The following is a 15130-nucleotide window of genomic DNA, read 5'->3' as shown; positions in this document are numbered from 1 at the left end:
AGTGCGTGACCACGAAAAGCCTATTAGTCCACCTGCAATCTAAAGTGCGTGACCACGAAAAGCCTATTAGTCCATCTGCAATCTAAAGTGCGTGACCATGAAAAGCCTATTCGTCCATCTGCAATCTAAAGTATGTGACCACGAAAAGCCTATTCGTCCATCTGCAATCTAAAGTGCGTGACCACGAAAAGCCTATTCGTCCATCTGCAATCTAAAGTACGTGACCACGAAAAGCCTATTCGTCCACCTGCAATCTAAAGAATGTGACCACGAAAAGCCTATTCGTCCATCTGCAATCTAAAGTACGTGACCACGAAAAGCCTATTCGTCCATCTGCAATCTAAAGTACGTGACCACGAAAAGCCTATTCGTCCACCTGCAATCTAAAGTACGTGACCACGAAAAGCCTATTCGTCCACCTGCAATCTAAAGTATGTGACCACGAAAAGACTATTCGTCCATCTGCAATCTAAAGAATGTGACCACGAAAAGCCTATTCGTCCATCTGCAATCTAAAGAATGTGACCATGAAAAGCCTATTCGTCCATCTGCAATCTAAAGAATGTGACCATGAAAAGCCTATTCGTCCATCTGTAATCTAAAGTACGTGACCACGAAAAGCCTATTCGTCCATCTGTAATCTAAAGAATGTGACCACGAAAAGCCTATTCGTCCATCTGCAATCTAATGAAACTGACCATGAAAAGCCTATTCGTCCATCTGCAATCTAAAGAATGTGACCATGAAAAGCCTATTCGTCCATCTGCAATCTAAAGTACGTGACCACGAAAAGCCTATTCGTCCATCTGCAATCTAAAGTGCGTGACCACGAAAAGCCTATTCGTCCACCTGCAATCTAAAGAATGTGACCACGAAAAGCCTATTCGTCCACCTGCAATCTAAAGAATGTGACCATGAAAAGCCTATTCGTCCACCTGCAATCTAAAGTACGTGACCACGAAAAGCCTATTCGTCCATCTGCAATCTAAAGTGCGTGACCACGAAAAGCCTATTCGTCCACCTGCAATCTAAAGAATGTGACCACGAAAAGCCTATTCGTCCATCTGCAATCTAAAGAATGTGACCACGAAAAGCCTATTCGTCCACCTGCAATCTAAAGAATGTGACCACGAAAAGCCTATTCGTCCACCTGCAATCTAAAGAATGTGACCATGAAAAGCCTATTCGTCCACCTGCAATCTAAAGTGCGTGACCACGAAAAGCCTATTCGTCCACCTGCAATCTAAAGAATGTGACTATGAAAAGCCTATTAGTCCACCTGCAATCTAAAGAATGTGACCACGAAAAGCCTATTCGTCCATCTGCAATCTAAAGAATGTGACTATGAAAAGCCTATTCGTCCACCTGCAATCTAAAGAATGTGACTATGAAAAGCCTATTAGTCCACCTGCAATCTAAAGAATGTGACCACGAAAAGCCTATTCGTCCATCTGCAATCTAAAGAATGTGACTATGAAAAGCCTATTCGTCCACCTGCAATCTAAAGAATGTGACTATGAAAAGCCTATTAGTCCACCTGCAATCTAAAGTACGTGACCACGAAAAGCCTATTCGTCCATCTGCAATCTAAAGTGCGTGACCATGAAAAGCCTATTCGTCCATCTGCAATCTAAAGTACGTGACCACGAAAAGCCTATTCGTCCACCTGCAATCTAAAGTACGTGACCATGAAAAGCCTATTCGTCCACCTGCAATCTAAAGTGCGTGACCACGAAAAGCCTATTAGTCCATCTGCAATCTAAAGTGCGTGACCATGAAAAGCCTATTCGTCCATCTGCAATCTAAAGTATGTGACCACGAAAAGCCTATTCGTCCATCTGCAATCTAAAGTGCGTGACCACGAAAAGCCTATTCGTCCATCTGCAATCTAAAGTATGTGACCATGAAAAGCCTATTCGTCCACCTGCAATCTAAAGTGCGTGACCATGAAAAGCCTATTCGTCCATCTGCAATCTAAAGTGCGTGACCATGAAAAGCCTATTCGTCCATCTGCAATCTAAAGTATGTGACCATGAAAAGCCTATTCGTCCACCTGCAATCTAAAGTGCGTGACCACGAAAAGCCTATTAGTCCATCTGCAATCTAAAGTGCGTGACCATGAAAAGCCTATTAGTCCATCTGCAATCTAAAGTATGTGACCACGAAAAGCCTATTCGTCCATCTGCAATCTAAAGTATGTGACCACGAAAAGCCTATTCGTCCATCTGCAATCTAAAGTATGTGACCACGAAAAGCCTATTCGTCCATCTGCAATCTAAAGTACGTGACCACGAAAAGCCTATTCGTCCACCTGCAATCTAAAGAATGTGACCATGAAAAGCCTATTCGTCCATCTGCAATCTAAAGAATGTGACCATGAAAAGCCTATTCGTCCATCTGTAATCTAAAGTACGTGACCACGAAAAGCCTATTCGTCCATCTGTAATCTAAAGAATGTGACCACGAAAAGCCTATTCGTCCATCTGCAATCTAAAGTACGTGACCACGAAAAGCCTATTCGTCCATCTGCAATCTAATGAAACTGACCATGAAAAGCCTATTCGTCCATCTGCAATCTAAAAAATGTGACCACGAAAAGCCTATTCGTCCATCTGCAATCTAAAGAATGTGACCACGAAAAGCCTATTCGTCCATCTGCAATCTAATGAATGTGACCATGAAAAGCCTATTCGTCCATCTGCAATCTAAAGTATGTGACCACGAAAAGCCTATTCGTCCATCTGCAATCTAAAGAATGTGACCACGAAAAGCCTATTCGTCCATCTGCAATCTAAAGTACGTGACCACGAAAAGCCTATTCGTCCATCTGCAATCTAAAGAATGTGACCACGAAAAGCCTATTCGTCCATCTGCAATCTAATCAATGTGACCACGAAAAGCCTATTCGTCCATCTGCAATCTAAAGTACGTGACCACGAAAAGCCTATTCGTCCATCTGCAATCTAATCAATGTGACCACGAAAAGCCTATTCGTCCACCTGCAATCTAATCAATGTGACCACGAAAAGCCTATTCGTCCATCTGCAATCTAAAGTACGTGACCACGAAAAGCCTATTCGTCCATCTGCAATCTAAAGAATGTGACCACGAAAAGCCTATTCGTCCATCTGCAATCTAATCAATGTGACCACGAAAAGCCTATTCGTCCATCTGCAATCTAAAGTACGTGACCACGAAAAGCCTATTCGTCCATCTGCAATCTAAAGAATGTGACCACGAAAAGCCTATTCGTCCATCTGCAATCTAAAGTACGTGACCACGAAAAGCCTATTCGTCCATCTGCAATCTAATCAATGTGACCACGAAAAGCCTATTCGTCCACCTGCAATCTAATCAATGTGACCACGAAAAGCCTATTCGTCCATCTGCAATCTAATCAATGTGACCACGAAAAGCCTATTCGTCCATCTGCAATCTAATCAATGTGACCACGAAAAGCCTATTCGTCCATCTGCAATCTAAAGTACGTGACCACGAAAAGCCTATTCGTCCATCTGCAATCTAAAGTACGTGACCACGAAAAGCCTATTCGTCCATCTGCAATCTAAAGTACGTGACCACGAAAAGCCTATTCGTCCATCTGCAATCTAAAGTACGTGACCACGAAAAGCCTATTCGTCCATCTGCAATCTAATGAATGTGACCACGAAAAGCCTATTCGTCCATCTGCAATCTAAAGAATGTGACCACGAAAAGCCTATTCGTCCATCTGCAATCTAATGAATGTGACCACGAAAAGCCTATTCGTCCATCTGCAATCTAAAGTACGTGACCACGAAAAGCCTATTCGTCCATCTGCAATCTAATGAATGTGACCACGAAAAGCCTATTCGTCCATCTGCAATCTAAAGTACGTGACCACGAAAAGCCTATTCGTCCATCTGCAATCTAAAGTACGTGACCACGAAAAGCCTATTCGTCCATCTGCAATCTAAAGAATGTGACCACGAAAAGCCTATTCGTCCATCTGCAATCTAAAGTACGTGACCACGAAAAGCCTATTCGTCCATCTGCAATCTAAAGAATGTGACCACGAAAAGCCTATTCGTCCATCTGTAATCTAAAGAATGTGACCATGAAAAGTCTATTCGTCCATCTGTAATCTAAAGAATGTGACCACGAAAAGCCTATTCGTCCATCTGCAATCTAATGAATGTGACCATGAAAAGCCCATTCGTCCATCTGTAATCTAAAGAATGTGACCATGAAAAGCCTATTCGTCCATCTGTAATCTAAAGAATGTGACCATGAAAAGCCTAATCGTCCATCTGTAATCTAAAGTATGTGACCATGAAAAGCCTATTCGTCCATCTGCAATCTAAAGAAAGTGACCACGAAAAGCCTATTCGTCCATCTGCAATCTAAAGAATGTGACCACGAAAAGCCTATTCGTCCATCTGTAATCTAAAGTATGTGACCATGAAAAGCCTATTCGTCCATCTGCAATCTAAAGAAAGTGACCACGAAAAGCCTATTCGTCCATCTGCAATCTAAAGAATGTGACCACGAAAAGCCTATTCGTCCATCTGTAATCTAAAGAATGTGACCACGAAAAGCCTATTCGTCCATCTGCAATCTAAAGAAAGTGACCACGAAAAGCCTATTCGTCCATCTGTAATCTAAAGAATGTGACCACGAAAAGCCTATTCGTCCATCTGTAATCTAAAGAAAGTGACCACGAAAAGCCTATTCGTCCATCTGCAATCTAAAGAATGTGACCACGAAAAGCCTATTCGTCCATCTGTAATCTAAAGAAAGTGACCATGAAAAGCCTATTCGTCCATCTGCAATCTAAAGAAAGTGACCACGAAAAGCCTATTCGTCCATCTGCAATCTAAAGAATGTGACCACGAAAAGCCTATTCGTCCATCTGTAATCTAAAGAATGTGACCACGAAAAGCCTATTCGTCCATCTGTAATCTAAAGAATGTGACCACGAAAAGCCTATTCGTCCATCTGTAATCTAAAGAAAGTGACCATGAAAAGCCCATTCGTCCATCTGTAATCTAAAGAATGTGACCATGAAAAGCCTATTCGTCCATCTGTAATCTAAAGAAAGTGACCACGAAAAGCCTATTCGTCCATCTGTAATCTAAAGAATGTGACCACGAAAAGCCTATTCGTCCATCTGTAATCTAAAGAAAGTGACCATGAAAAGCCCATTCGTCCATCTGTAATCTAAAGAATGTGACCACGAAAAGCCTATTCGTCCATCTGCAATCTAAAGAAAGTGACCATGAAAAGCCTATTCGTCCATCTGCAATCTAAAGAATGTGACCACGAAAAGCCTATTCGTCCATCTGCAATCTAAAGAATGTGACCACGAAAAGCCTATTCGTCCATCTGTAATCTAAAGAAAGTGACCATGAAAAGCCCATTCGTCCATCTGTAATCTAAAGTATGTGACCACGAAAAGCCTATTCGTCCATCTGTAATCTAAAGAAAGTGACCATGAAAAGCCTATTCGTCCATCTGCAATCTAAAGAAAGTGACCATGAAAAGCCTATTCGTCCATCTGTAATCTAAAGAAAGTGACCATGAAAAGCCTATTCGTCCATCTGTAATCTAAAGAAAGTGACCATGAAAAGCCTATTCGTCCATCTGTAATCTAAAGAAAGTGACCATGAAAAGCCTATTCGTCCATCTGCAATCTAAAGAAAGTGACCACGAAAAGCCTATTCGTCCATCTGTAATCTAAAGAAAGTGACCATGAAAAGCCCATTCGTCCATCTGTAATCTAAAGAAAGTGACCATGAAAAGCCCATTCGTCCATCTGTAATCTAAAGAAAGTGACCACGAAAAGCCCATTCGTCCATCTGTAATCTAAAGAAAGTGACCACGAAAAGCCTATTCGTCCATCTGCAATCTAAAGAAAGTGACCACGAAAAGCCTATTCGTCCATCTGTAATCTAAAGAAAGTGACCATGAAAAGCCCATTCGTCCATCTGTAATCTAAAGAAAGTGACCATGAAAAGCCCATTCGTCCATCTGTAATCTAAAGAAAGTGACCATGAAAAGCCCATTCGTCCATCTGTAATCTAAAGAAAGTGACCACGAAAAGCCTATTCGTCCATCTGCAATCTAAAGAAAGTGACCACGAAAAGCCTATTCGTCCATCTGTAATCTAAAGAAAGTGACCATGAAAAGCCCATTCGTCCATCTGTAATCTAAAGAAAGTGACCACGAAAAGCCTATTCGTCCATCTGTAATCTAAAGAATGTGACCACGAAAAGCCTATTCGTCCATCTGTAATCTAAAGAAAGTGACCACGAAAAGCCTATTCGTCCATCTGTAATCTAAAGAAAGTGACCATGAAAAGCCCATTCGTCCATCTGTAATCTAAAGAAAGTGACCACGAAAAGCCTATTCGTCCATCTGTAATCTAAAGAATGTGACCACGAAAAGCCCATTCGTCCATCTGTAATCTAAAGAAAGTGACCACGAAAAGCCTATTCGTCCATCTGTAATCTAAAGAAAGTGACCACGAAAAGCCTATTCGTCCATCTGTAATCTAAAGAATGTGACCACGAAAAGCCTATTCGTCCATCTGTAATCTAAAGAAAGTGACCACGAAAAGCCTATTCGTCCATCTGTAATCTAAAGAATGTGACCACGAAAAGCCTATTCGTCCATCTGTAATCTAAAGAATGTGACCACGTAAAGCCTATTCGTCCATCTGTAATCTAAAGAAAGTGACCATGAAAAGCCCATTCGTCCATCTGTAATCTAAAGAATGTGACCACGAAAAGCCTATTCGTCCATCTGTAATCTAAAGTATGTGACCACGAAAAGCCTATTCGTCCATCTGTAATCTAAAGAATGTGACCACGAAAAGCCTATTCGTCCATCTGTAATCTAAAGAATGTGACCACGTAAAGCCTATTCGTCCATCTGTAATCTAAAGAAAGTGACCATGAAAAGCCCATTCGTCCATCTGTAATCTAAAGAATGTGACCACGAAAAGCCTATTCGTCCATCTGTAATCTAAAGAATGTGACCACGAAAAGCCTATTCGTCCATCTGTAATCTAAAGAATGTGACCACGAAAAGCCTATTCGTCCATCTGTAATCTAAAGAATGTGACCACGTAAAGCCTATTAGTCCATCTGTAATCTAAAGAATGTGACCACGAAAAGCCTATTCGTCCATCTGTAATCTAAAGAATGTGACCACGAAAAGCCTATTCGTCCATCTGTAATCTAAAGAATGTGACCACGTAAAGCCTATTCGTCCATCTGTAATCTAAAGTATGTGACCACGAAAAGCCTATTCGTCCATCTGTAATCTAAAGAATGTGACCACGAAAAGCCTATTCGTCCATCTGTAATCTAAAGAATGTGACCATGAAAAGCCTATTCGTCCATCTGCAATCTAAAGTATGTGACCACGAAAAGCCTATTCGTCCATCTGTAATCTAAAGAATGTGACCATGAAAAGCCTATTCGTCCATCTGCAATCTAAAGTATGTGACCACGAAAAGCCTATTCGTCCATCTGTAATCTAAAGTATGTGACCACGAAAAGCCTATTCGTCCATCTGTAATCTAAAGTATGTGACCACGAAAAGCCTATTCGTCCATCTGTAATCTAAAGTATGTGACCATGAAAAGCCTATTCGTCCATCTGTAATCTAAAGTATGTGACCACGAAAAGCCTATTCGTCCATCTGTAATCTAAAGAATGTGACCATGAAAAGCCTATTCGTCCATCTGTAATCTAAAGTATGTGACCACGAAAAGCCTATTCGTCCATCTGTAATCTAAAGAATGTGACCACGTAAAGCCTATTCGTCCATCTGTAATCTAAAGAATGTGACCACGAAAAGCCTATTCGTCCATCTGTAATCTAAAGAAAGTGACCATGAAAAGCCCATTCGTCCATCTGTAATCTAAAGTATGTGACCATGAAAAGCCTATTCGTCCATCTGTAATCTAAAGTATGTGACCACGAAAAGCCTATTCGTCCATCTGCAATCTAAAGAATGTGACCACGAAAAGCCTATTCGTCCATCTGTAATCTAAAGAATGTGACCACGAAAAGAAACTGGCCGTCCAGTTACACAGGAAATTGCGAGACAAATGCAGAGAAGTCTCTGTTCTCGGTGCTGGTTCCGGGAGTGCCATCGTCTGATGTAAAGCTGCAAAAGGAAGGAAAAACAAGTTTAAAAAAATAAAAAAATTATATAACATTGGGAAAACACAATCATGTTGAACCACTGGATGAAATGACCTACCCCGCCAAGGAGTCCAGCAGCACACAAACTGTGGCTGTTGCATTCTTTGCCGCCGGCACCCTGAGGGTTAGGTACTCTTTCACTGCCTGCTGTTGGTCTGCTGGCAGTGTTTGAGCAGCAGCCGCCTCCACTGCCTTCCGCATGTCATTGCTCCTGATGGCGGGCAGCTTATACCTGCATTAAGAAATAAAAGATTATTTATGAATATTCACTGTGACCGGTAAGATATTGGAAATCTATGCGGATCTGCGGGGCCACATACATTTCATGGAGGCGGTTGAGATCCTTTGTGACGTTGCACACTCCTTCGCCGGCCGGTGACATGAAAAAACGATTGCAGGTTTTATCAGGCCGAATGTTTTCTGGCCGTATCTCTCTGAAGTACAGCTGAAACCACTGTGAAAATAGAACAGACTGTTATAAACTAGTACTGAAACCAAAAAATCTTTGTGCATTACAATAAAACAGCACATGCATTGCTTCATACTGTAGTCAGAGAATCAGTCTAATAAGATATGTAAGGCCTTACAGCTTCCTCTGTGGAGGACAGGGCGAACGTGGGAGCCTGCTTTCTAGCTGTTGCGCGGCTGCTGATGCCAAACACAACCCTGCCACCATGCTGCAACCTCTCCACCCAGTCTGCATCCTAGAAAACATGGAAATATTTTAATTGCCAAATCGTACTCATGTCAAAAAATTACAGCATATCATGAGGGACAACTTGCTACAATAGATGAACTCACAGTCAAGACTTCCACAGCTCCAGGGCCCTGAAGGTGACGGAAAACCAAGACTGCCTCGCAGTAATACCGGTAAAGGGTCTTCTCCGCCCCGGACACCTCGCCGCCCTTCAGCAGGTTTCCTCGTATCCTGAGGAAGTCTGCTTTTGCAGCGGTCAGGATCTTCTGACAGTCTTGCATGCTGTGAGAGACTGAAGTGGCGGTAACCGCAGGGTCTAAGACCAGTTGAGGATTCTCCTCGCCGGAGAAGCTCCTTGGTCATGTTGAGCCGCGAGGTACTTTCAGGCAGGATCTGACAGAGCTCCTGGTAATCCCAGGTCCTGCTTGTGCGTACCCATTCCCTATTGGATACCTTGGCTTTATGCAGCTCCTCAGCTCTTTCATCTGGCGTGTTGGTTTTCATACAAACCCTAGCCAGATGAACAGAGAGGTTTTCCTGTGGCTTGAAGCACCGTAAACAGTAAACCAGGTTGCGATCAGCAGCAGACCTTCAAGAAACAGACAAAACAACATTTAAATTTAGTAAAGCATATATACTTTCCTGGAAAAGAAACAGACACACACACTCACACACACAGAGTGGATTGCCCTGTTTGACATGCTTTTGAGGGTATAATTTCAATTTACTGCACATGTAATTCAGTATTCAGATTCAGCTTTGATCACAGGAGTAAATTACATTGATTCAAATAAGCAATAAAATAACAGCTTGCATATATGCAAAAGTGTTTTATGTGTAATGTTTCAGCCCTTCAGAAATGACCTGATTCAGGCCTGTGTTGTCATACAGGTAAGTTTGAAACCCCCACCCCCAATTCATACCTGCTGAAAATGTGGCCACATCTTTGTTTCTTTTTTTTTTGGGGGGGGGGGGGGATTATAGAGGACTATGGATAAAATGTCCCACATGCAGGGTTTTAACAAAAAACAAAAAGAAAAACACTCAAGCTTATATAGCCTACTGTTCTGAAAAAAAGAATACTGTAAACAAAAGAAATGCTACACAAATTAAACTTTACACAAATACTGGGCGTTAAACCTAAAAAACAAATAGAATTACAAGAAGTATTACATAAAAATAAATTAATAATTTTGGTGTAAGCTTTTTTTTATGGAATATCTTGGTTTACCCCTGATTTCACTACGTTACATTTTTTTTAAAATACTTTGATACTTTTACCAGACTTTAACAAAGCTTTTTTTTTTTTTTTTTGGAAAAGGTGTTTGTTAGTTTGTTTCGTTTTTATGTTATTTTACTAACTGATGTCACAGGGCGCATTCAAATGTATAGCTTTAACAGTTTTAACATAATACAATCACAATTAGCTACGGACAAAAAAACAAGCCTTACCTTTTCTGAGATTCAGCCATTTTCAAATTAAGCAATCGAAGAACGCGTTCCAGCAAAAGAGAATGTATATGTCCGCTTGAAGAGATATTCAAAAGACATGAGGTGCGTTCGAGATGCACTACACTAGCCTGCCGCCGGCTGGCGAGAGCAGCCCCTTGCAGTCGGGGGAGGAGTAAAGAGACGGCCGTCAGGTCGGACACTTATAGGTTTCCGTAGTGTGCTGAAACATTTTTCTTAGCAGTATACTTTAATTTGAACTCTTAAACAATAAGAATATATGTTTACCATATCGCCTAATCTTCATTTTCATCATTAATGTTTTGTTTGAATATCAGATATTCGATATAAAGATTGATTACATACAGGAACTTTTTTAAGAAAAAACACACAGCACACGTCGTGCTTGTCGTCACATAATCTGACCAATGAGAATAAAGTGTGTCGTCATCAAGGCTTTCGCAGCCGGTTTTAAGCAGCTGCAGCGCCTGACCTCTGCGGCTGCTCTCGTTTTGCTCTCACGGTACTTTGATGGCACACGTGATCGAAAGGCGGCTGCAGCGCCGATCAAAGTCGGACAAATGATCTTACCAGAATGCATTGTTTTGTAAGGCGGCAGCCGATTTCTGGCGGCGCCGCATGAAGTCGAACGCACCTAGTGACAGATCTCCACAAGTGCTTAGTGTATTTACGTCAGGGGGCGGGCTCATCTCCGCCTCCAGCCCCGAAACACGATTGTGATTGGTCGCTCAGCACCAAAACATTAGGTGCGTTCGACTTCATGCAGCGCTGCGCGGACCGATCGGCGGCTGATTTGAAGTAGTGCAGGTTAGAAATTTTGTCCGACTTGAACCGGCGTCGACACCACGTGACGTTCACGTGTGGCATCAAAGTAACGCGAGAGCGTTTCGAGAACAGCCGGCTTGCTCAGCCAGCGCAGCATTTCAGAAGGGACTGCGCCAGGCTGTGATGACGTCACAGCTTCTCACGATTGGCCACATTCACCACATGACGATGATCACGCGTGTTTCGTGCAGAACAAATCAATTTGCATGCCATTTCGTAAATAGTTTACGATCTTTTGACTGCAGTACATTTTACTCCCTTAAATTCTTTATATTGGATTTGTGCATAAGTTTATTATTGTACTTTTTTCATACAGACCACTTATAGTATTCAGCTACATATTTAAGTAATATTTTTTATGGAATGTGGTCAACACTGATTGATGCTGAAATCTGTAGTTGCTGCTTCACTTGCATGTGCTGCATTTCTTCCAACAAAAAAGGTATTTATATAGCTTCCAATTCATCTGCAATAAAGTAGGCAAACGCCACGTGATCTGCCATGTTTGAGGAAGCAACGAGATCCCCAACTTGTCCGACTTGACGGCTCCGTTTTCAGCTCCTCCCCGACTCTGCGCAGCGCAGCATGAGCTCGAACACACCTATTGCCTCTACACATCTGGGCACGTGTGTCAACACAGCAGCACGCTAAGCTATTTGCTGAACGGTGTTGCACGCTTCTTGCAGCATCAGCAGGTTTAGAACACGCTGTTGAATTCAGTCCGAAAAAGATATGTTTGATCGTTTTATCTGTTTCAATCTGATATTCCGTTTGTTCAAAATGAAAGCAACCGTAGGTCGCCATGTTTGTTTTGCTGCAATGAATTCTGGGTGTTGAAGTCTTTCACTACACAGGCTTGAATGGTGCTGTGCCTACAGTGTGTCTATTTACTAACCCAAAAAATTTGAAGTTATATGTGTGCTTTTAAACACTGATTCAAACATACAATTATATTTTTTTAAAAGTATTTAATAATATGCTTCTTTGTCTGTGTAGAGTAATACATGTCTATGTATTGGTTTTGGCATATGGTTAAGAAATGATCTCTTGAATCGATTTAGATAAACTTTATATATTATTTATTTGTTGGCAGTAATTTAACCAAAAAACAATAATTATGGAAGCCTCACAGCTCTAATTTGATATAAAAGCTTATTTACTTTACATATAAAAACATATTTACATAGTTGTGCTTTAGTTGGCTTGTTCTGAAAATGGTTTCTCCCATTAAAATAATGAAGCCATTACTAAAAAATCACAGTCATTAACCGAATTGCAGAACTGAAAATCATCAATATCAATAGTTAGGATGAGCTGATAATTAGCCATTTTCTGCAGACAAACAAAAACTAATCCATCTGTTAAGAATATAATGCTTCATGCATGAAGAATATACACACACACACACACACACACACTTATTTTTTCAATATTACAGATTATATTCTACATACAAAACAAACTAACCAATCTATAGATTAAAAGCTAAAATGTAGCCATATATTGTATGTATTTGGCTGGTAGTGTATTATGGATAAAAATAAAATGTTTAAATATATGCAAGCAGTTATTTTATTGCATATTTGAATCCTATTTACCTTGAAAAAGGTCTGTCCACGGAAAGCCTGCAGAGGCCCCGTCAAATAAATTACAGCTGTCACTTTATGATGTTGGAATTTGGTTGACCTGCAGGTTTTCCGTGGACAATGCATTATTAGCCCATTATTTAAGTTTGCAATAATTCTGTGTGTAGTTAATTGCCTTAAAACTCAATCTATTTTCAGATTAAGTGTGGACTCAATTGCTTTAAAACTCAATATATTTTCAGATTAAGTGTGGAGTCAATTACTTTAACCAGGAAACTGATTGAACTTTAAATGTGGAATAAAGTGCTTTCTAAAGCCTGAGAGCCCATTCATTCAACGCCAATCCCCGAAGTACAAACATATACTTTCCTGTGCTGTTTTGCGCATTGACAAGATGCCCGTTGAAACTTGTCCAATCTGTTGTAGAATGTATGGCCGTCTCAGCCAGCACCTCCTAACTACGCACAATGTGCACAATAAGGAGGAGAGGAAGCTTCTGCTAGCCATCGAGTCAGGCCGCATCAACGCCCGGGCGGGCAACTGCCCGATTCCTGAATGCGGCAAGTCTTCCAACCGCCTTGACCGCCACATACGAACGCATAGCGAAATATCGGTGGTGGAGCAGGAGGACGCAATCCTCCGATGCAAACGGAGGGTGGTTATAAACAAGTTGACCGCCTTGAGGGCCTCCAACCCAGAGATTCCGATGGTGTCCACCCTGGACCTGGAGGAGTGCCAGCAGACAGAAGAGGCTGACGTGCCACCTGACCGTGAAGATCAGGAGGAAGAGGAGTGCGGAAACATGGGGTGTAAGAAACAAAAAGAGTTTCTTAGATCCCAGGTGGCAGACCTGAACAAACTGGTCGACATTCTGACTGACAGTTTAAGAAATGTCACCAGGCGCTTCCGCACCCTGTCGAGGAGGTCGACCCCGTCGGGCGCTGTCCGTGTCGGTCAGGTGGTGCGGAAACTCCTCTCTACTTTTGATAATGAAGAAGAGGCCGCTCAGCCTCCCGAACAGGCCTCCGGTCCTTGTGAGCCCTCCACCAGTGAGCAGCCCACAGAAACCCCATGCGAGGAGCCCTCCGTCAGCGCAGACAAGCCCAGCACCGCGCGGGAAAAAAGCCCCCCTCAGTATCCCGACCACGTGACGGTTCTAAGTGAGTCTGACGCTGCTCTTGTTCTTCTCATTACTATGTAACTACTATGTTATTACTATTTTTTATTACTGGGCTAACTGTGCCTTTGCTCTTTTGCGTGCAGATGAATTAATGGAGGGATACAGTCGGTACCTGTTGGGCCCGGATCCCACCCGCAAGCTGAGGGAAAATGTGGGTGGTCAAATTTACCGGATTAAAAATTTCATCGCCTACATGTCGGAGGGGAAGGGCAAGCTTTCGGACTTCTGCTTTCTGAATGACACGGCCAAAATACACAGGTGAGTATCATTACCTGTTTTTAGCTCGGTGTTATCAAAGGCTTTTTGTAAATTGAGCAATTCCAGCATTACAGACGGTGACATTCAAGGTCAAAACCTGAAATATAAATTTTCATAAATTTTATTCTTTACCAATATATTAAACCATCTCTTTATATTTTTCGAAACCCCTAAAAATAGAGTCTAGACATCAGAAAAGTTTCAGTCTAAAACCCTGTTTTATATTTTAAATGAGAGAAATACACATGCGTTACGGACGTGACAAAGAAAGACAGGAGTTTTTGGGACACAACATATTTTGTAAAATTTCTGCGATTTACAGTGCACAGAGCAGAAGTAACAATATCTGCCGAATTGACAAGGGCTGGCTATTTACAAAACCTAAAATATAAATTTTGTTTACATTTTCCCTTTTATGTCTCAGCTGATTAATCCGCCTTACGGACGTGACCATTATCCGACTCTGGAAATGCGTATAGAACGCTTTAAAACCTTGAACAGAGACGTCTAACTGTAACTAATAGTAAAAACATTCGTTTAGGCCATTATTTAACTAATTAATGTATACAAAAAGGAGACGTTTTAATGTTTTATCTTTTTTTTTATTAATAAACTAGGCGAATGTTTTATTTCACAGTGATGACTCGCATCTCCACAGACCTGTACTGGATGTGGCTTAAGAGAGAAATAAAGCCTTCATTTTACATAAATGCGGAGTATTTAATTTTCTTTTTTAATTGTTTCGTTTAAAAGTAGACATTTTAAGCTTTCTGTAGACATATCTCTTGTAGCCTATGTGAGACACACGCTGAGTTCCAGCCAGAGACAGACAGAGATGGCAGAAAGCGCATCTGGTCTTTCTTTAGTATTTCTAAAAAAATAAAAAATTAAAATATATAACTAAACAATAGAGTTTATA

The 15130-nt window shown here is 41.4% G+C and overlaps 2 protein-coding genes across 2 annotated transcripts; one reads left to right on the top strand and one right to left on the bottom strand.

The window, feature by feature from the left end:
- Positions 1 to 7993: 7993 nt before the first annotated feature.
- LOC141333076 (uncharacterized) lies at positions 7994 to 9180 on the bottom strand. The gene is made up of 5 exons (XM_073838006.1): positions 8997 to 9180; positions 8783 to 8899; positions 8516 to 8649; positions 8254 to 8427; positions 7994 to 8157 (listed from the first exon to the last, which is right to left on the bottom strand). The coding sequence occupies exons 1-5, from the start codon at positions 9171 to 9173 to the stop codon at positions 8076 to 8078; spliced, it is 684 nt and encodes a 227-aa protein (XP_073694107.1). The 5' UTR covers positions 9174 to 9180; the 3' UTR covers positions 7994 to 8075.
- A 1179-nt stretch (positions 9181 to 10359) lies between these two features.
- On the top strand, positions 10360 to 14891 carry LOC141333391 (uncharacterized). Its single transcript, XM_073838371.1, has 3 exons — positions 10360 to 13933; positions 14037 to 14211; positions 14870 to 14891. Exons 1-3 carry the CDS (start codon positions 13168 to 13170, stop codon positions 14889 to 14891), a joined length of 963 nt encoding a protein of 320 aa, XP_073694472.1. The 5' UTR covers positions 10360 to 13167.
- The last annotated feature ends 239 nt before the right edge of the window (positions 14892 to 15130 follow it).

Source organism: Garra rufa, chromosome 4 (genome assembly GCF_049309525.1).
Source record: "Garra rufa chromosome 4, GarRuf1.0, whole genome shotgun sequence".
NCBI lineage: Eukaryota > Metazoa > Chordata > Actinopteri > Cypriniformes > Cyprinidae > Garra > Garra rufa.
The sequence above is the reverse complement of the archived record's forward strand: the minus strand, read 5'-3'. Positions and strand labels throughout refer to the sequence as shown.